General features: G+C 39.6%; 1 protein-coding gene across 4 annotated transcripts in view; it reads right to left on the bottom strand.

The window, feature by feature from the left end:
• Positions 1 to 296: 296 nt before the first annotated feature.
• The window catches only part of mib1 (MIB E3 ubiquitin protein ligase 1), an 84,838-nt gene continuing 62,498 nt past the window's right edge, over positions 297 to 22,636 (bottom strand). For all 4 annotated transcript variants that reach the window (XM_066719295.1, XM_066719303.1, XM_066719312.1 and 1 more), the window contains 9 exons: positions 17,259 to 17,391; positions 15,476 to 15,562; positions 12,171 to 12,332; positions 10,292 to 10,473; positions 9,821 to 10,013; positions 8,986 to 9,064; positions 7,236 to 7,349; positions 4,709 to 4,809; positions 297 to 3,903 (listed from right to left, as the gene is read on the bottom strand). In XM_066719295.1, coding sequence (XP_066575392.1) covers positions 3,763 to 3,903; positions 4,709 to 4,809; positions 7,236 to 7,349; positions 8,986 to 9,064; positions 9,821 to 10,013; positions 10,292 to 10,473; positions 12,171 to 12,332; positions 15,476 to 15,562; positions 17,259 to 17,391 — 1,192 coding nt within the window. In that variant the 3' untranslated portion in view covers positions 297 to 3,762. The remainder of the gene's footprint in view (positions 3,904 to 4,708; positions 4,810 to 7,235; positions 7,350 to 8,985; positions 9,065 to 9,820; positions 10,014 to 10,291; positions 10,474 to 12,170; positions 12,333 to 15,475; positions 15,563 to 17,258; positions 17,392 to 22,636) is intronic.

Genomic DNA, 22,636 nt, shown 5'->3' with positions numbered 1-22,636 from the left:
TTGTTTTTTGTTTAGAATCCCTTCAGTCAGGTTTTAAGTGATGTCACATGCATCATTCTATTTCGGGTCTATACACTGCATGTGCTGATTTATGATATGCTATTTCAAGCTGGTTTTCACAGATTCAACTTTTTATTAAGTTCTCAGTTTTCTTCCAAGTAGAGAAGGTCCGATTCCTTTCAAGAAGAGTGCAACAACAAGGAAAATAAAGATTATGCAGGTGCATCCGAAAAGCTACAGATATCAGGAATGTTGGACGATACAAAGTGAAAATCATGCAAAACTCAAGAAAGAACTGAGGCAAAATTGGTATTTATTCCCATATATTTAGTTTCATTGGACCAGTTTATTTAACAATGCATCTATTTTAAAGCACTTAGCAATAGAGTGAACTAAACCGCTTTCATGATACAAAGGCTACTTCAGGAATCACAGACAATCAAGCCAATAAAACAAAACAAAACCAAAAGAAAAGAAATAAGCAATTAAACTTTTCCAGTTACAATGGTGGAAAAGACAGGATAGTACTGCAGATAAATTATGAAAAAAACAAATCAAAGAAAAATACATTACTACCAATAAAGTACATTAGTGCATCTAGCTTAAATGTTAAGATAATAATTAATAAAAGATGATCAAACAAACTTGGAATTGAAAGCAAAAGCTCTTGTGTCTATTTAAACTACACTTGTATTGGCAGCGTAAGCCACCAAACCAGGCTTTTTTGTGTCGTTGTGTTCTTCAATGGTTTGGTTTTGCTTTCAATAACACTACAGAATTGCACTGCGCTTAAAAATAAAAACAAAATAACTAGCAAGACAGCTGGCTCATAAAAGATTTTGTAGACCTCCTTTGTGATCTATTTTTATTGAGTATCCCCTTCTGAGACACTCACTGTAAACCTCTCATGAAATGCAATGCGGTAATTAAGTGGATCTGTTCAAGAGTTGTTTATTGTCCGTTTAGTGAAATCAGATTGAGGTGTTCAAAAGCACCAAGAACAAGCAATTCAAATGATGATGCTCGATTTGTTAGTGTTTTAAGTAAATATTTCTCCTCAATCACAAAGTGATTTAATGTTTTACCATTAAAATGGAGTTGAGAGCTTAGTGCACACAGTAAAAAAACAAAAGCCACAATTCGCAGCATGAAACTCCATTCTTACAGACAGCAGCAACATCTATAATCTAGAGAATAGCAATACAATACAAAATTATTTTCTCTTCCGCAGATTAAATCTGGTATTTTATTTTGCTGGCTTTACTTTAGATTGCAGTGTCCTTAGCATAACTGTAATTATCTAATTAGGAAGAACAAAACAATTATTCAGCCACTTTTAACAGAGTAAAACAGCAGCCTATTTGCCCAAGCATATAAGTGTGTAAATATATATTATTTGGAGGGAACAAGACAGAATAAAACATAATTGTTATAAGCAAAAACTTAATCTCACACAGTTTGGGTCAGCTCAATCCAGGACCTAATCAACACTATCCTCAATAAGCTTTAAAGTGTTATATGTCATAGTACAAATTTGATATCTGTAAGATTATCATTAATATACATGCCATTAGGGGCTACACTATACAAAACCTACAAATGTATTTAAGACCTCTCTATCTTGTTGGGCAGCATAAAAATGCCAAAATACAAAATGTGCTCTAATTTAGTCTTCTATAAAATGAATGGGCAGCACACAATTGGTACAACCAATCCGCTTTTGAAAGTATATTGCCTTTAAATGGGCTGTAATATGAGCACCTTATTTCTGTGTAGTGTACTTAACAATTTGACAACTGCCGCTTCAGGTGAATGGATTGCATGTGTGTTTGGGAGGAGATGTCCAAAGCGGTGCAAGCTACCAAGACCGAAAGACATTCAGATCTGCACATGACAGACTCATGACTCATCACATATTTGCAAATGATAAGTGTTCGCTGCACAGTTGCATTAAAAAAAAAAAGAGAAAGATTACTACAACAAGCACACCAGTCAGTACATCGTGCCATTTCCCTCCCAGCGAACGACATGTCCAGCTGACCACTGGAGCTGCTAAACCATCCGCTATAGCAGCTGCCAAGAGCCGCAGGACGTTGTCTGTGTTTAGGAAATATCAGAACCCATGGGAAGATTTCTTGTGCTGCTCTTATATAAATCTCCTACGATGTTGCGTTTCAAATGGACAGAAACATCCCGCACCGATGCGTCTAGTTTGTAAAGTCTCATTTCAGGCGTTGGTACCAGAGACATGCATGATAAATCTATTGCAAAACAAAACAACAGCAAGTCATGTACAGCAACACCAAGGTAAACCACATTATTGTGATATCAGCAACACTAAATAGTGGCTGGCCATTGCATACCAACACCAAAATAGTATGTTTGCCTTTCTATGCTTCGTTGGAAAAGCGTTGACATATCTATTACAAAGGGCATACGTTTTTGTCTTTTTATCCTTGCTGCCGCAATAAGGTACTTCAATATAACAAGCATCCGTTCTTTTTTCACAAAACCAGATTAAGGCAATCATGTTCAGAAAAATCAGCTGTGTATTTCTTGTATTCTTCTGTAAAATAATAATTTTCACTTTTTTAAAGGCTGCAGTAAAACTGAGGTAAGGATATTCTGAACATATCATTAAAAAGAAATACTAGTAGGAAATGTGGTGTCGAGAAACAGATTCAGGATGGCAGAGGAAGGCTGAATTTAAAAATCACTAATCCGAGTCACTACCGATTACTGATAAATAGCTGTACTGACTGCACCGTTTAGTTGGTTGGTTTATTTCAGAAAATGTCTGTTTATTCAAAGAAGCTACATGGGGCTGCGCATCTTCTCAGCTCAACTTTCATATAATGTCAGTTATTCACTTCAATAAAAACTGTAGATGGCTGAAGGGTTTAGGGATCATATTAAAATATCCCAGTTTGGTTGTGGTGGTGGTGCTGGGGTTAAGACTAAGTAGGTTTAAAATCAGTGCAATGTATTCTTAAGTTAGTTGTCCTGTAAAGGTAACTGACAATATCTACAATGATGGCTATTGTGGGTGCAATGTTACAATGTAGAAAGCTTTTAACTAAAGTTAAATATATATGTATATATGTTAAAATACATGAATCAGCATTGCTTAAAAAACAACAAAAAAACGTCCATAGAACAGTCCATTCAACCATTATCCGATTCACACATGAAAACATTCTGTCCATGATTTCTCTTGCTTAGCGGCCCCCTCTGCTGGGCGTCACACCATGATCCACATTAGTGTTGGACAGTTTACCACAACTGGTATTTTTTTTCACTGAGCATCACTGGAATTTCTACAGAGAAGTACTCTCACTAACAACTGACAGGAGCCTGTTTAACGCAAATCCCTGTGCTGTGGTAAAGTAAAAATGTAAAGTAAAATATGCGTCTTCTTTCCAAACAGATGTGAGGAAACAAAAGCAAAAACAGGGTTTTTCCACAAATTGTGAGAAGTGAGCTTACTTTACAAGGAAAGAACCACCTGTAACAGAATAAAACCTCAAGAGCAATCAGGTTTGGTTTGAAAGTCACCATCAGAGATACACAGCACATAGGGACACCAAGCTTCCAACATTGCCCTAAACGCTCAGAATGGTTTTGTCCACAAACCGAATAGTAGAGTCCTTTTCTTCGCACGAGATCAAAATACCCCCCCCAAAAAAAGAGCCGAGAGTGAGGGAACGGGACAGTAGAGCGATGTGTTTGGAGGGGAGCGTGGTGGCCGTGCGGTGCCGTGGTCTAATAGAGGAGGATGCGTCGCTCAATGGCCTTGCGGCAGATCGGACACTCACTCATCCGGTCTCCACACAGCTGGCACGTGCCATGGCCACACATGAAGATCATGTTCTTCAGACGATCCAAGCAGACCGGACACATCGTCTGGAGGAGATGAAGAGAAGAAAAGCTTTAAAACCTATTTTTGAAATATGTTCAATCCCTCTCTAATGGTTTTCCACAGGCTCCACAAATGGTAGCTCCTGTCATACCTTGGGACCTTAAATAGGAGTCTTCACCCTTCTGTGTTATAAATCGGTCTTTTTCTGCATTTAGATTCCTTACAGATTCATAACTTGAAATCTGAGCCAACCGTCATTATAATGGATCTGCAAACTAAATACAAATGAAATTCTGTTGTGTTTGACAATGAGAAATTTGATGCACTGTAAGCCAAACTGGGCAAAGAGCAAGAGTAAACTGCTGATCAAAAGCGAATCATTGACTCAGACTAGACTTGCTATTAAACAGCTTTTTCTACATTTAGTTAGGACAGTCAACTGGTAAAAAATGCATTTAAAGTGACCAAAATCAAAAAGGCCAAGAAATGAAAGTCCTCGTTCAAATACGACTGACAGTTAAAGTATGTAAGTATTTAAATAAACTGGTTGAGTATTTGGTGCACACAGCATTGTGTTATATTTGTATGTTTGAATGTAATTATATGCTGCTTTGTGCTAGGAAAAATAAACAAACAACCAAAACAAAAAATGCCATACTTTTTTCCAGCTTAGGTGCTAAATGGGTTGGGCGGTAATGGATTTTCTCTCACGTCTTTTTTCCTGGTGAGCTGTGGAAGATTTGTCAGGGAGGGCTGGAGTCACACTGGGTAATATGTCATTGGTCTGAGTGTAGATGAGTGTTGGCCTGTAGGTCCTCACTGCTCACACAGATTGTCTTGCTATCCTACCTGCTCCTTGATGTCCTGCAGCTGCTGTTGCAGTTTCTGCACGTCTGCGTTGACATTCGTATTGTCCTTGTCTCTCTGCATAGCAGGAATGTTTCCGCTGGCTACAACAGAAAAAAACCCATTAAAATCTGTCCAACCAGATCAAGACGCCTCAGAAACAATCAGCTCATTCCGCGGAGTGCCAGTTATCAGAATGATTTCAAACAACTCTCCCTTTCACCGCATTAACCCTCATCCCTGCAATGAGCAGTCCGGCTGCGGTTACATTTTAACAGCAGATTTCTAGGTTGCTAAGTTGCTTGCGTCCACAGGTCTGTCAGACAGTTAACAAACATGACATATTCCTCACCGCAATTCTTCTCTTTAAAAACTATTTTCAGTAAGCAACATACTTTGTCATTGGCTTCAGTAGACTGCAGCACACAACTTGACAATCTTGGTTTCTTTTTACAATTCCACGCTGTCATCTCGTGTTGTAGCAGTTTATCGCTGATCCCCTTGGGCAGCATTCAATCTGCTGCATTGTGATGTTTCTACCTCATCATTTGCAACAGAAACAACATGGACATCTTTATTGTATTTAATGATCACCTCACCGAGCATAAATATAGTAACCAGTCAGGTCCCCCTCCCTTGGCTCAGGCTTTCCTTTGCAAAATGCATTTGGCCTTAATTAAAGGAGGTACGTGCTGGCTTTACACATCAAATGTTAGACACTTTTCCTACTACAAAAATGCAGTAACAGAAAGATATCCCACAAATATAAAAAACATCACTGGAGGTTTGATTCGGCAGTCGGAGTTTAAAGGATCTCACAAGGAATGTATTTTTTTTTCAAAATGGCTGACATTGGAGTCCACAAATTCAACCAACCCTGGTCAAGTAACACCACATTGTATGATGAAAATTCCTTTTCAATCGAAGATGTGTGCCATGACAAACGTTTGTATAAAATCGTGAGAGCCTTCAAAATAATTCAAAGCGGGGAGAGTGAAGAGTTGGGAGTATAACGCCACCCTCTGGATGCTCACACACGCAATGCAGGCCCACTGGGTCAGAGAGCACAGGAGCACTGCAGCCAGAACCCTTTCAAGCACGAGAGCGGAGGTCATCAAGCAACACATAAAAAAAGATAACCTTTCCCTTTCAAAGAGCACATTCCAAAGGCATCTGCTGCTTTATGAGACATGACAGTTTCTTTCCTAGTCGTGTTCCTAAAAACTGGGTTTGCAAGTGATCTCTGGAAGAGTTTGCTTCAATTAAGGCTACAAAAACCTCAATAAATCTCCCTTGGAAAACCTTTTCCCAAATCAAGGATTTCAATTTGGTGAACCTGGAACAGTTTCCCTTTTAAGGAAAAAAGGAAGAAACTGAAATGGGAAAAATGGGTAAGATTATATATTAAAAAAAAAAAAAAAAAAATCAAACCGTGACTTTATATATACACAAACAAACAAACAAACAAACAAATAAATAAATAAGATGGATGAAAACACATCTTTCAGTGTTTCTTTTGGTTATTTTGTATCATCACTCCACCGAGGCTAGGTTTGGGTCATAGATGCTGGTCATGTGACATTCTAGGGCAGGGGTCTCAAACTCAACTCCTGGAGGGCCATGTGTATGCTGGTTTTCGTTCCAACCGAGTACTCAATTACTTAATTTGTCTAATTAATTATTCAATTTGATATATTTAAACAATATATTGCAAGGTATTTTACAATTGATGGTCTAAAAGTGCATTTGTTTCCAGGTACAGTATCTTCTAAAATATCCTGGGGCTGGATAGGTGTTTAAATGTATATAGCTAGTTAAACAACCAGATCAATTAAGTCATTGAAGACTCGGTTGGAACAAAAACCAGCATACACACGGCCCTCCATGGATTGAGTTTGAGACCACTGTTCTAGGGAGTTGTATAGATGTATCAGTTGTAGAAATTGACATTTTCACTCAACTTGTATAATGATACTTTTTAAAAACCACCAAACATAACATTAATACAACTGACGACATGGTGTGTATGGTGGCTTATTGAGGACATGACCCAAAGGGGCAGGAATAAAGGTCTTCATTACCTCATGATCACTATATAAATGATCTCAGGATCTTGACATTATAGTTATGTTGTGATCTCAGGAATACAAGCTTAAAATCTCTAAATCCTAAACTACAGATAATACCCCCAACAAAGTTTTAATGAGATGGCCAGGGTTTTTCGTTTTTCTTGAGCACACCATGGGATTTTTAAGGGTGTGTCTAATTTTACTACGGAATCCCCCCTAACAAACATACAGTGAATGATGGGTGACAGTTAATATTTGAATCTGCCCCATGCGGAGTATAAGAATAAGGACTCCATATAGCATGTGGCCCTACCACGACCGAGCTAGGGTCCTTTGACATCAACACAAAACATCATGAGAACAATGCGGCGGCGAAGGAAAAAAGTTAAAATGACCATCAACGAAAACAAGAAAAACAAAACATAAATAATGAAAAGGGAACGTGTGGAAGATTCACTCACTAAGATCATCAGAGGAATCCTCCATACCTTTCCCGCCACAGCACATAACGAAAGGAGTTCTCCTCTCCACCACGGCCCGGCATTGCACGCACTTCTTCATCAGGCTGGCGCAGTCTGCAAGGAGACGAGAAGAGACACCCCTCTGATGAGCAAGGACAGAGACCTCCTGGACGCAGACAGTCGAGTCAAACGGAGACCCGGGCGGTTCTTGAAACCCGTGTCACTGAACCCGCATGCGTTCCAGCAAAGTGCTGACCTAGTGTGCAGCTTGACACTGATTGGAAACGCACAGAAGACAGAAGGTATTCCTCATAGAAGAAGGACAAGGACGGTTATTTAGGAATGAATGTCTGGATAACTGTCAATTAAGGGTCACAAGCCGAAAATGGAGGTCAACACTGAACTCTCTCTCCAGGGACACGTCTCCAAGCAAAATACAGGCCCATCACATAAGAGAGATCATAAACTCCCAATACAAATTACAGGAGGCACACAACCCCTTTTAAATTACCTTTTAAATTTATTTTTATGTGTATACATCCTTTCCATTAAGGTTTCCAAATATAAGTCTCACTGAGGAAGAAATAGATAAACTGACTGAGCTTATGGGCTTTGAGTCTCTTATCTGCAGTGACCCTGTACATTTATAAGCTTAAGCTCTGGGTAATACTTTTCAAATACTGCTGTAAAGAGCTACATTTTCACTTTCACTACTTACTACCCAAGCAGCAATACTCTTGGCGTAAACTGTTTTTTCTTTTTTTGGTGTTCACTTTTCTTTCTGGAGATTACATTCAATCATTGTACCTGTCTGTCAGTACAGTGTACTGGACCTAATAAAACACTGGAGGTTTCAAGAAAGATAGAGGGAGAAAAAATACAAAAGGACAAGCAGAAACTGAATAAATACAATAAAAGAAAATAACCCAAGAATTGCCCAGCTGGTAGTACTGTTACGGTTATAAACAAACTAATAACCTTCCATTGACTTAACGAAGCTAATTTCTGTAATTTAATTATCAAGGCTTGTTGAGAACTGCACTGTTATTTTAAATAAGAGTAATTTGTTCAGCGACGACATAACCTTCATACCGCCTTCGCTAATGTGCCTGTGCATTTTTATTAGAGATTTCAACTGACCGTAAAATGACTATCAATTTCTATTAGTGCTTTAGGTATGCATTGCTGATAAACTGTCCTAAAGACTGCAATTAATTTCAGCAAATGATGGGAATACAGAAACCTGTCTTACTGATGCAAAAAACCTGTGCCGTACAGAGCTTATATCGCAGGGAACCTAATGGAAAAATCACACACAATGGACGGAGCGTGAAGCAGGAAGAGGCATGACACCTGTTGCTCTGACCTCTTGCAAATTTAATTTACTTTTTGCTTCAATGAGACAGGGGAGAAAAAAAAAAAGATATCTAGCAGAATTGCATTTTCCTTTTATAAATGGTTTAATTTCTGCAATTACATGTTTACCAAAGCAAATATAAAGAGCTAATACTCCCCAGCTCGCACGCCCCATGCTCTGATTAATGGACAGGCTGGGTTGTTAGCATCTTGTGAATGCCAAGTCTACACAGTGAGATGTTGTACGAAGTGCTCATTCTCTGTGAAGCAGCAGTGTCGGCTCCTCCGCAGGTATTGAGCAGGCGCTGTAAGGGTTAAGCTAGCGAGTGCCTCCAGAAAGTGTAACCCTCATTACTCATTCACTGTTTTAGAGTGAGGCTCATTATTCACTTACTCTCACAGGCGCACATGTGGCCACAAGGTTGGAAGAGCACAGCTGCCTTCTTGTCTGAGCATACCACACATTCTTCAATCTGTGGGAAGAGAATTACCAAGGCAAGACCATCTTCATAACATACACTGGCATTTATAAAGATACACCTAATTTTTCATGGAATGTACACTCCTTGATTTCTAAAATACATAGTATATACATTCATATTATATATCGTGATGCACAATGTGATGAACATTTGCCTATACAGCGTCACATATCCACAAATATTCCATCAAAGTTATGGACTCAAATAAAATTGCTGTCATGGCTTGTTTGATGTTTTTACACAATTATATATTTTTACACTATTGATACAGATATAAATAGTGAAAAATAACATCTCTTCTACAGCGATACCTTATCAGGAGAAAGGAGAGGTTAGTGAAAGCTAAATCACTGAAAACAAGGTGTGAGGTGACAGTGGGAAGAAGATCATTCTCATCTGATGGTAGAGACCATTAATAAGAGTCAACTGAGCAGAATGTGCTTGCCTAGCTTCCAGGTTTTCTGACAGATCTTTCCATTTCATAAAGTACGTCTCAATAATGCACCTTGACATCATGTTTCATTACAAACAACATGCTGTAACTACAGAACTTCTATTATTTTTCACACTGTGAACTCAGTAAGCCCTCAGGCCACCTCTCATATGTAAATCAGAGGAATGGATATGACTGGAACCGCTAACAACCTCAATCTGCAGGCCTGAGGAGTCACAGGAGTCTCTGGTAGCCAGGATTCAAATTGACCGATTTCCCCAAGACTGATGTTCTGAAGCCCAGATGTCAGTTACCTTGGTCCTGGATTGGACCTGATCCTTGCAGATGAGACACTTCTTGACCCGTGGCGAACAGAGAGAGCAGGTGGCGATGTGGCCGCAGGGGCCGAACAGCGTGTCCCTCTTCATGTCCGAGCACACCATGCACTCCTCCAGCGTCTCCGAGTTGTTGCTGATCAGCGAAGGGCTGCGAGAGCCCACCTGGCCGCTGCAGAGCAACACAGACAGTGAGAAAGAGTGCAAATTCAACCGACCCTGGCCTGCAAACAGTTTGCAAACAAAGTCTATGGCTGCCATGAAAGGCAAGTCTAAGGTAAGGATTCATTAGAAACCATTAGGCACATTTATTTTTATTTTATTTTAACACACACATTCCTCTATTACCCAAAACGTCCCTCAGAACAGAAGAACACAAGAAGATGAAACCTGCAAAAAGCAAGCCCAATGAGATTGGGGACTGGTATATCACTGGCACACTGATCACACCTGGACTTCTCTTTATGACACTTGGCCAGGGCCTTGCAGAGGCTTGGGTCAGGGCAGAGGTCAAGCGGGGACTGGCCCTTCTTATTGCGGATGGTGAGGTCAGCTCCGTTGGCGGCTAGGAAACAGGCAATGGAGGCGGCACTCTTCTTCTCAGCGCCTTGGGTTCCCAGGCCCATTATCAGCTGGAGGAAGGGGAAGGTCATAAAAATAAAACACATTACCTATAACAGGCTACATGCGCATACTCCTCTCCATACCCTACACGTCTCCATTAACAATTGCAGTTCAAAGAAATTCTCAGACATTTGAATTACACTGCCTCTGACAGTCTGGCAGATTGATTCCCCTGAACTAAAGGTTTTTAGAGCTGCTTTCCATTCTGTCACAATTCTAGAACCTCAAATTCTACTCCTTCCAAGAACTTTCATACATCATATTAAAAACAATCAATTGAGAAATATGAAAAGATTCACTCTGCTTAGACACTCAAAATAAAGGAAAAGTTCATCAAGTATATCAATACTGGTAAGTTACTTCTTGGGGATGATGAAAAAGGGGGACTAAGCCAAGCACAATAGTGTGGCACTGGAATTTGGGAGCAGCTTTTAAAGATCAATGATGTAAAAGCTCTTGCTTGGGCAGAATGAACTTCAAGACTATATGAAACCTCAAAGGTGGCACAAAGCCTTGATGAAGGTCCCTCTGAGTTTACTAGTGATTTTTCCTCATTTTGTTCTGTTCATTTGTGGCTGTACACATCAGATGCACATGCACTTTTTCTAGTGTGAAGAGCAAAACAGACAACTAACAATAATCCTAGTTTCCCAATAATAATAATCTCTAATTTTGGAGGTGCACAGGGAGAGATGATACGTCCACAGAATTTGCGCTGAAGAGAGACCCTAAACACCTTACAGATAATGTACAGTACATACATAATTACTGAAATGCACCATCTCCAGTCTGGCGCTGCAGGCCGGAGTATTACACCGTTTGAGTACTGCTGACGTTTTAACTCGCTCCAGTTTCGCTCTCCTGATTTACCAATGTCAGCAGAGCCTCTGGAACAAATTACTTGCTTGTATTTCACTAAAAGGTATTCAGATAGGGGTGTGTTTTAAAAGATGAGTGACAGACTGCCGAGTAGACGGAAAAATGGTGCATCCCCAGAAAGGGCTGTAGTTAGCCAACAAGTCATCAATCCAGTCTCAAACAATAGCAAATTCAACCAATATCAATTATAAATGTAATTTTGCTTCCCTTTGGCATCTTTATATTTAAAAGCAGCAGAATTTGTATTATAATGAACAGCCAGAGCAAACTGCTAACAGTGGTATATCCCATGAATTCAAAGCATTGCTTTGTTTCCTCCCTAGGTAAGGCCTGACCTTTTTAGAAGACAAAACCATTGAGAAAAATAATTTGATCTGCTAGCCATTACAATAAATAGAATACATCTCCACTAACCATGCTGAGGTTTCCTCAGTTTCTTGGCACAATGTTCCTAACTGAATGACCTACAGAAGGCAGTAACAGGGATAACCAGTAGGTGGCACTTGTCTGCCCTGCCATCATAACACATAGTGATCGGGGACAAAGGAGATTTTAAACAAGATCCCATTATATGCTGGAGACTTTAAAAAGCCAGCATCTCGCTAGTGGAGAAGGATGATAATGTGTAATCTGGCCATCGCAGGTTCGCTTTACTCTTTCATTAAGAAATGCTAACGAAGAGACGGCAGTGTAAGGTAAAGCAGTTTGCAAAGTAGTAGCCTTCATGCACAGCCTTCCTTTTCATCCCCCTCCCCCCCTTTATGAATGATGGACTATGTGTAATAAAACAGAGCTGATGCAGAGCAGGAGGGCCAGTTGTCCTCACCGTGTTCTTGGAGGGCTCCCAAGGGCTGTCCACCTTGCTCACGTCCTGCATGTCCTGCAGCTGGCGCAGCTGGGAGAGGGTGTGGTGTCTCAGGGCTTCGTGGAGAGGCGTGTCTCCGTCCTTGTCCTGTACGTCCAGCTTGGCTTCAGCACGGACCAACAGCTGCGGGGACGGCAACACAGCAGGGGTGAGCCCAGCACGGCTTGGCACAGGTAAAACCCCACATCACAACAACTCGATCCCCTCCCCCCGGTCAGGATGTGCTTAATTTGATCTGCTCGACAACAGAGAGGTCTGGGTTAACATGAGCATCGCAATTCCTCCCAACTCCTTTCTCACACCCAGATAGGAAATGCAGATTTTGCCACACACAGATTGTGCCTGCAGGTGCCCCTTCCCTCCTGCTTTTTGATTGAAGAAAAAACACAGACCTGACTCTCTAATCCCCTTCTGAACAGCGCAGGCCTCATTACTGCAGCTGCTGCTGTATTAATTTCCTATAATTTGTTTGTATGTTCCATCTAATAACTTCAGTGAGGTGGAAATTAAGCCCTTCCAGGAGACCCACAACCTGAAACTGATATGGAGTTTTAGTGGAAAGACAGATAATGCTGCATAATTCTTTTAGACCTTCAGGACACACTTTGATAACTTCATAAAACAAACAAAAAAGAAATCGATACAAGGAAGATGAAGTCAGTGGCTCTTAAATATGCTTTTAAGTATCTAGTGTTTATAAGTGATACTGACAGATATTTCTCTCCTTTAAAAAAAAAATAAAAAAAAATTCTTAGGTCTTGCCTACTACCCCCAGCACTGTACAGATATGTCATTTTCACACCAATATATATGCCACCTTGAACAAACTGAGTTAGTCCAGGTTCTTTTTATGTATATGCCTGCTGTATGTAATGTATTGTGGATTCTGATAATAGAAAACTACTTCAGTTCTCAACTGGGATGAACACTATTGTCCAGGTGTTTCAGCCAGCCGACTGATTATTATTCAGTCATTCCATTATCACAGTTTACCATTAAAATCTACATTACTGTTCTTTGCATATTAAACTCACATATGCAAGATCTTTGTACACGTAAGGAAATTGGAGTGGTTTGGTGTTGAATACATGAGTGCAGAACTTAAGACACATAGTTATGTGCTGGCTGGTGTTGGCAGTCATGATGGAGATCCTAAAACAACTTTTGTAATCAAAAAAGGTTTCTGCATATTGCCATCTTAAGTTTGCAGAAAATTGGAAACTGTTTAAACTGTTTGGATTACATCACACATAATAATGAAAACTACATGAGGAATTAGAAAGGTTTTCTAGACCTAATACTCTGAGCTCATACATTGGTGGATCTAAACAGGAAAGCACTAACATGAAAAACCCCTCGCTTGACAGAATTATTCACCCCACATGCCACAACTACATTCATAATTAATTCAAACTTTAAACTGCACTCACTTTCCCTGTATGATCCAAGTTAATTAAAATTATACAAGAAACACGGGTAGATTAGTCACTTGAATTTGCAACACAGATGTTCAATGTTTAACGATTATTCCCTTTTTGTCACAGTGTTAGGATCATGACCACAACTGCTAAATGCAATCTTAAATGACGCTTTACCTTTTTCCTTTTCCCTTTAAAATCATTAAACAAATGGAAACTAATCCAAATGCATTACAGAACAAACTGAAGTTATATCTCGCACTGACATGCAGTGCTTGGTCAGGTTTCAAAATGGTTAACTGTTATAAGATTCTTATCAGCCATTCTTCCAAGGTGGTACTGCATCAGAATCCAAAATTAAGGAAGCGTAGGATTGTGAAATGAAGAATTAGCAAATAAAAGTATTATTAGCTTGCTTTGCCCTCCATGGGGTTTAGTTGGAAGTCTTTCACAGTTATTTCATTTGAGAAAATAAGTATTTTGGTTAACCATGCATCTCACTATGAGATCATTCGACATACATGCAGTCTTAAGCTTATTGGCATTTTTATATTTTTAAAGGGACACAAAATATAAAATGCATATCTTTATTTGACCAGTTATGATGTAACTGTACTGATTACAGTATGGATGTAAGAAAGTTCCTCAATGTTTGGTTGTATCAGCTCCATACCACTGATAACATATTATAGATTACATCTTATTCATGAAGGTAAATGGCAACTTCATAAGAGAAGAATCATTTACAACTATGAATAGTCTTTAATAGTGATGGTGTAAGAGGACAAGTTTCTCAGCTATGGATTCAAATCGTAATTAGAAGATGTTCAAGCATGGAACTTTTCCTATATTATTTTTTAATCCCCACTGTTACTGAAAGTAGCCCAGTTGTTGCACAAGTAACACACTTTAAGAAAATCGGCATCTTAACATTCTGAATTGGATGAATTAAACACGCAATGTAGACACAGCATTCAGGGAACCATTAAGTCACCCATTGAAAGACAAAGTGGTTATGAAGTACGACTAATGGGCTGCAGTCTTGGGGATTATTGACAGACAATGACAGCAGGCCTCAAACACAGAGACACGGGAAACAGTCCTTAATCCGTCCTCCCTGCCAGGGACCATGTGACCAGACATTTTCAGTAGTATTCATACCTTTCCAGGAGCTACATATGAAAAAAAACATTAAATACACTGAAATACGTGTGCTGAAAAAAAGAGTCAGATTGGTCAAAATCAAAAGTCGTGACCAGGCAGTCACACACCTAACAGGGTATCAAACTGAACCACTAATACATTTTAGAAGCAAAGCATTAAAAAGTTAAATTGTAGATTAAACAGTTAAAACTACACTCATGTCATTCAATTTCACACACAAACAGTTTCTTGAAGTGCCTTTTAGAGCTGTTTTTCGTTATATAAATGGCCAGGATATGTACCTAAAATAAGTAGGCTACATGTCTTGAGAACATATTCTGGATTGTTTTCATATTAGATGCATGCTATGCCAAAAAAAAAAACGTTAATTTGCTTAATGTTCCAGCCTGCCTCTATGCTGCCAACATCCTTTTATCTAACTACAGAGTAGGAAGGCAGCTTTAATTTACAGAAACGATGTTCATGTTACATCCACAAGATGGCGCTGATTCGGTAACCTTTCCTTGACTTGTTCATCTCTCTCTCTCTAGTAGATAACGTTTTCATTGGCACTGCATCATTTTGATACGAGACTAATTCCGCCGCAGAAACATGATTTTAAATTAACTGGTGCCGCTGTGATTTCCAGCACAGAGATGAACAGATACGTTTGATAGGATCTTCAATTAAGAGGAGGCGACTCACCCTGACGATCTGTGTGTGCTGGCGCTCCACGGCCAGGTGCAGGGCTGTCTGCTGGTTCACATTCTGGATGTCCAGGTTGGCGCTACCCTGTAGCGATACCACACACACACACACAACACATGGTAAGCTGATAGACAGACATTGAAACCTCAGCAAATTTAATGAGGAATGGATGGACCCCCCCCCACACACACAGATTCCTTACACTACAATTTCAGTCTCATATAAGTAGTGTTTACAGGACCACAGGGACATTACTTTTCTCTGCAGTATCTCTGTGTGGCTAGAGAATCTGTCTGCCATTCAAATCCTGGCCTATCCTGAGAGGACAACAGTCAAACATCTTTCTGGATGAAGCTGAAGGCCACCAAAGGTCTTCCACATCTCAGCTCAAGCACATTCAAACAGGGCAACAATGGTAAATTTTTTTTATAAAAAATAATGGGCAATATCATTACATTATAAGGTTTTATTTTTACTACAGCTACCTTATATGAACTGGAATGTAAAACCCTTAAGGATCTAATATAATGTGACAGACAAAATGGCAAGGAGGATTGTACTATATAAGCTCTGCTCTTCCTTTCCCCCGATCCATTTCATAAGACACCGTTGCTCCTAGGTTGGGTTGAGCTTGAAATACAAAATTCACCTTCAAGAGCAGTAACACACCATTTGAAAGCCACATGACATGACTCCAAAGAGGCAGACTAATATTACACTAATACCAATAGTTTGTTCATTAGCATTTAACGCAGGGACTCAATTTTAGGTTTAATTAAAATAACTGAAATCACTACCACGGTTTCCGTCGCAAAGTCCCTAACAATGTCTGAAGTGAAGACAGTGTCTGGGGAATGCCTATTAAAATACTGCCCATGTCGAAGAGGTTACTTTAAGACAGGATCACTATTAAAACCATATTTTGAAGAGGAACACAGCAAGGAATTACTTTGCAGCAGAACAGTAGTTTCTTTAAAGAAGGCACTTACTGTAACAATTGAAAAACAGTGGTTTACACCTTCCACTCGTAGCCCTTCTGCCACTTTTAATTATGTGAAGCTGTCAGTCCTACCTTTCATTTTTAAAAGAGCACTTTAGCATGCATGTGCAATGGAACTAGTAAATAGACATTTAATTTACTCCTCATATTAATAGCATATGCTCCTGGAGAACTGAACCTTTTAATTACTGTAGTAATTAAATGCGTATCAGACACTCCCTGTGGTCATGTTCAGTTCGGCATAAGACAATGGCTGATTTCTGTAATAGCCCTCGCTCTTATCCATGCTACTGAATTGCAAAGTGAAATGCCACCCCCCCACCGCCACCCCAACCACACAAATGAAATTGCCTATATCCAAATTACACATTCAGATTTAATTGGAAGGAGAACTCTGCTGAACAGATAATGTATGTTTAAAAAAAAAAAAAAAAAAAAGTAAAACGTACAAAGTCAGAAAAGACCTTTGGCTGTAAATCACGTCTTAGATGCTACCTGACCTTGATCACATCTCTGACCTTCCTGAAGGAGAGGACAACTCAGCCTCGCGACCCAGGACACGTAAGAGACGGCTTTGTGAATTTAAATATTTCACCAAAATAGTTACGCTGAAAAAATGTTAAAACAATTCGAGCGGTCCCCAGAGAGAAACACAACACTGAAGAACTGAGCAGCTTTGTTCACAGCTGCTAATATAAAAGATCGGTGGGATTGAAAAGACAGGACAAGACAGACAGCTGTGGGAACGGGGCGAGCCAGCGTTGCGGTGTGCAGGCCTACCTGGTGCACTAGCAGCTCCGCTACTTCCACATGATTATTGAGGGCCGCTAAATGCAGGGCAGTGTATCCATCGTCCTTCTTCTCGTCCACGATCCAGGGCCTGGGGAGCTTGGAGAGCAGGACTCGCATGGCACTGTGGAAACGCACCATAGACGTCAGAACAAGCGGTGAAAGTCAACAGACTTGGAAACAATTAAAGAAACAAGGCCACACACTTATATTCCCATCTTTTCTGATAGGTTTGACCTATTACACACACAATCAAGACCAGGGTAGTTTGTGTAAATGCCAGATGGATTTCTCTTTTCTTTTCTTGGTTTCTCCTTATTTCCTAAGAAATAAGCCCCCCATAAAACCCAGGAAAAAATAACCTATTCATGAAAACACATTATTCATATTACTCCATTTGAAGAGTAGAACAATTCCTTTGTGTGTTTTTCTTTCATTTTCCTCCCACCAAATCTCTAAATGCTCAAGTTTAATTAAAACAATAAATCTTCCCTAGATGGTCTAAAGCCAACTTATTTTCAGAAGCAATATGGTATGCATGTGACTCAAAGATCTTATTTAAAAATATATATAATAATAATAATAATAATAATAATAATAATAATAATAATAATAATAATAATAATAATAAATAAATAAATAAATAAATAATGTTTAAATAGGCATTATATAAATTAAGCACACATAAAATGATTTTTTTTTTATGCTTATTTTATAACGAAAATAACATACTCAAATCCATTTTCATGCAGATTCACCATTAATTGTGAGAAGTGTGCACAGGGCAGGATTAGGACCATGGCCTAGCAGTGTGAATTGCTACGTTGTGCGAGTGCAGATGAGGAATGCACAGCGAGCAGGAGGAGCGGAGGAGGCCAGCAGAGGGAGCAGATAAGACACTGCGCCAGACCCCCTGCTGCGCGGCACCCCCAGGCCCCCAGGCTGCGGCTCCTCCTGACCTCTCCTCTCCTCCCCTCTAACAAACCAGCCGCTGCGCACTGGCTGCTGCAAGACATTCTCACGTGCTCAGAACAATCTCATCCAGGTTTCCCTTTCAGCTAAGTTAGCTTAAAAAATAATTACGTCAAGGTTTGCACTTTCATGTTCTCATCTGCTGCTCTGGTTTCAGCGCTCTTCGTATCAGTATTGACAGTCTGCATACGCCCGCCCTGTCAGCTTTCTTCTAATTCAACCAGAATGCACATCCAAGAGACATATTAGGAAAGTCACCGTGTATACAGTGTTAATCAAATTAGACCACCTAATATAACATTTTGACCAGTGTCTATTTCTAAAATAGGGCTTCTTCCATCTCAATGACACCTCGTCAGGCCATACAAAACTGTCCGTGTCAGAATGCTCCACCTAAATGTCAAGAGGGTTTAATATAGTTCTTTAGTCAGTTCACAGAAAAGACACCATCACACAAAGGGAACTCTTTCAAATGCTTTCAGGAAGCCTGCTCGCTACAAGGCAAATTTGGTTGAATCAACCATCTCTACATTGATATAAAGACCAATGAGAAAACGTCTGCTCAATGCACTTCAAATTGCAGCTCATTACAGACACAAAAAATGTATCTACAAAACTAGACAGGATGCAAAGAAAGGCACAGACTCCTAACATCAAATTTAAGACTCTTTATTTCATATTTAAATGCTCAGTAAGAAATTTAAAATTACAATTACACAATCATAAGGCACTATCTTTAACTTGTAAGAATACCTAATGTCTTTTACTTTCCAATTAGCATGTAAAAAATGTAATTTCCAAAACATATTGTCGTAGTGTACTTTTCCACCATGCACGTAGGATGAAAAGACCAAAATCAAAACAATCCCATACAACTAATTAGAAATTACAATAGACATTAACGGTTTCCGTGTAGAATAACAAAAAAATCTGAGAAGAAAAAACATGCTATTTATGGATTGTAATTTGCCATTAGCAGCAGATCAATGTTTCAATTAATTGTTACAAATTGTCTGATTTTGTGTGATTGTTTGTGGTTGTTACCATCTTAACATTTGCTATTTACCAATTTAACACGGTGGTGGAGTCTCAGCAGCACCGCATTGCTGCGACACTGACAGACTGTTTAAACAGAGTGTCTATCGCTAAATTAAGACAGTTATTATTCTGTTTATGCAACTAGCTCCAGGTGCTACCATGATAAAACCATGGGGTTCTTCTAAATCAATGAGAGAAAAAAGTGGAGATTATCCTAGGAGGGAAATAAATAAATAGAAGGTCAAAACCTCCAAAGAATTTGTTCTTACAAACTGACAACCTTAGACGATTCCTCAGCTTTAACAGCACTACCAGTTTGGAGTCACCTTTCAATTAAAATAACATCCCCAAACTACCTTAAATTATAGCCAGCACGCAGTCTGTGCACTTTCAGTAATTACCCAAGAATAAAGCCCACAAACCACATGATCTGCTCATTTTAGATGTGGCATTAGGTTTACTACTGGTGTGCGGTTTCATTTACAGCACCTATTTATTCAAATAAAGGTCCCTTTTTTACAGCCTTAACAGTTATCAGTTTTTATTTCAGTCTCATATTAAAATCATTATAATCATAATCATAATTATAATCATAAAAGTGTACACAAAATACGAAAAATGGGTTTAAAAACACTTGTCTAGTCTATTGCCTTGCCCTTGGGGAACCTACTCCACCTCCTTTCTCCACTCTCCCTCCAATATCACAGAAGTCACCATCTCTCATTCAGGCCAACCTATCTAAATAATTTCAAAAATAAATAGATATGGATTGATAGACTCCATAGATGCAGTAAATGGCAGAACATAAATATTAATGCAGGTTACCAATACTGCTGCAATGCAGTTTCCTACTTGCCAGAAAGGCAAAAAGGAAAAACCTGTATTATTTAAAAAATAAAACAAAATAAATCTATCGAGCTTGAATCAAATCGGGCCATTATGGAGGGCCGCTGCAAGCATTTTCAGGTATTAAATTATTGACTTGTGCGAGGCATCAGCAGAAAGTTTTGCCTGTGCAATGAGCAGGGGGTTTCACCGAGCATGAATGCTCCAAATATATATAAAGGAGTAGCTTGATTAAATTGGGTCACCCTGTGTGGAACTGGGCTGCCTTAGGAATCAAACGGTGAGCCACCCGGTACAGGACACAGCGCAGAGAGAGAACTGACACTTTCCAGCCGTCACCGAGAGGAGGCTGCCGGACCTGACAGGCCCCAGAGTGAGGCTCTCTCCGCGGCAGAGACGAGGCTGTGGTTCTCTCACAGATGCACCTCTACATCAAAGAGACTGCGGACATTCAACTACAGGCTAATGCAGGCTGATGTTGGGATATTCAGAGGGGAGCTTTCTGCTCTTGTTGAGGGAAATAAATAAAAACAATGGTACTCGCCAGGAATTTTCCCTCGGTCTCATTCTCCGAAGCCCTTCTGTGCCTCCTGTGCTAAATTGCTTTCTTCCTAATGACTTTTACTTTCAACCATCAGCTCTCACAGTCATACCATTGCCAATTACAGTAAAGGGAACAAAATCAGATTCTACAAATTACTGTCCTTTCCTGTTCTTTCACTTCCATTAATGTGATTCAGTTTTTTGGCATGTGATTGACAAAATCTTTCAAATTCTCTAATTCTAGTGCAAAACAAGAAGGAGGAAATAATTGTCTGTGACCTGCTGCTGATTTTTTCTGTAGTATTGGAATGCACATTCATCCAGCATCAAGATTTCTGTACAGAACTCACTGCCGAGTCAGAAATGAAAAACCCTTTTGCCCAGATGACTTTACACAAACCGTTTTTCTTTAACTTTAATAACATAAGATCTCATGATTCTCTAGGAGACCAGTTTCCTGTAAACCAAAAAGCAAAGAAAGAAAATATTTAAGGGGGGACAAGGAATAGCTCTTACTTTAACTATTCAATCCGATACAGGACTTCTGTGACACGTGTCATTAAAATGCTACAGGCCAATTGTAAAGTACAACTCCAAAACTTCCAGTTTCACATGTAGAATCCAACTCTCCTACAGTCTGTGCTGCACCCTTATGTGAAAAGTACAATTCTCACCTGCTCAAACCATACCATCGTTTCACACCACCACTGCCACTGCACTACTTTCCAAGTTCACCCTACTTTGTTAATCCTCAGGATCCTGCCGTCAGTCCACAGGCCTTGGAACAGAATATATGAGCTCCTTAGCCACTAGATACGTATGGGGGAAAAAAACGTCACTTTATATCCTCTCAGAAGAAGAAAGGGGTCGTTCCTCAAAAAACAAGAGCATGTCTGCCCTCCTCCCTGTCTGGCATCCGTAATTAAATTAGTCCACAAGTGAAGAGTAAGCATACTGGCCACTGACGGATGGGTTCTGCGGGGAGTAATCGACGGCAGTGAGTTTTATGCGTTACCCACAAGACAGCTAGTTTGTTATAGAGAAAGATAATACAGCACTTACTCAGTCCAACAAAACAATACGAAATTAAAAAAACTAGAACAAAGAGAAAACGTTGCCAGCGCCGCCTCAGGAGTTAGACCTAATCCGTACTCGTAACGGCGAGCTATGAATGCCCCGTCTCCGTCCGCGGCCTGGCACACAGAGAGAAAGGCTCCAGCAGGCTCCGGCAAGGTTTGGCTGCAGGCTGTTTGACTTGAGAAATATACCATCATTTAAAAGCTCCAACTGCATCATCTACACAAGGCTGCGCTGCGTAGTCTAATGATTATTAAAGCAATACTGCCAGCACCAAGTCTGGTTGGCATATTGGGGAACAGGGGGACAATCATTCAGGCAAAGAAACAAGCTGTAGGATAAATGGCTCGCTTCCAGAGACCAGGGCAAAGGCAACTTTTATACATATGCTTAAAAACACACTGCGCCCCTATAAAAGCTTTCCTGTAATATCCCTTATAAGAAGCTTACACATTTAATCATGCATAATTAAACAAAGATGACTGAGTGTGGTGATATGCCAGAATCCATGTTTTTCTTTTTTTTTTTTGGTTTATATCTCAGATATTTCAGAAAATCACGAATTGGCTACATCTTTTTCACAGAATGGGAAAGGAAGAAAAAATATCAGTAATGGCTTCCAGATTTTTAATTCTTAATTTTTAATTATTTTAACACTTAATTCTTAGAAATAGATATAGGCCACTAACACTTCCTTAAATGTTGAAAACTGCCACTGTTACAATTCCTTTTAGTGCAATGTCCAGAGATTACTCTACGTCACTTTTCAAGCCATTAAATAAATACATGACAAAACAATCATTTTAAAACCATGGGGGGAAAATGTGTAAGTTTTTAATACAGCACTGAGCAATAGATATTACTGAAGTACTGAATGAATTTATTTAATTTTA

This window comes from Amia ocellicauda, chromosome 2 (assembly GCF_036373705.1).
Source record: "Amia ocellicauda isolate fAmiCal2 chromosome 2, fAmiCal2.hap1, whole genome shotgun sequence".
NCBI classification, from domain to species: Eukaryota; Metazoa; Chordata; class Actinopteri; order Amiiformes; family Amiidae; genus Amia; species Amia ocellicauda.
Note: the sequence above shows the minus strand (reverse complement) of the source record. Positions and strands in the feature narration are given on the sequence as shown.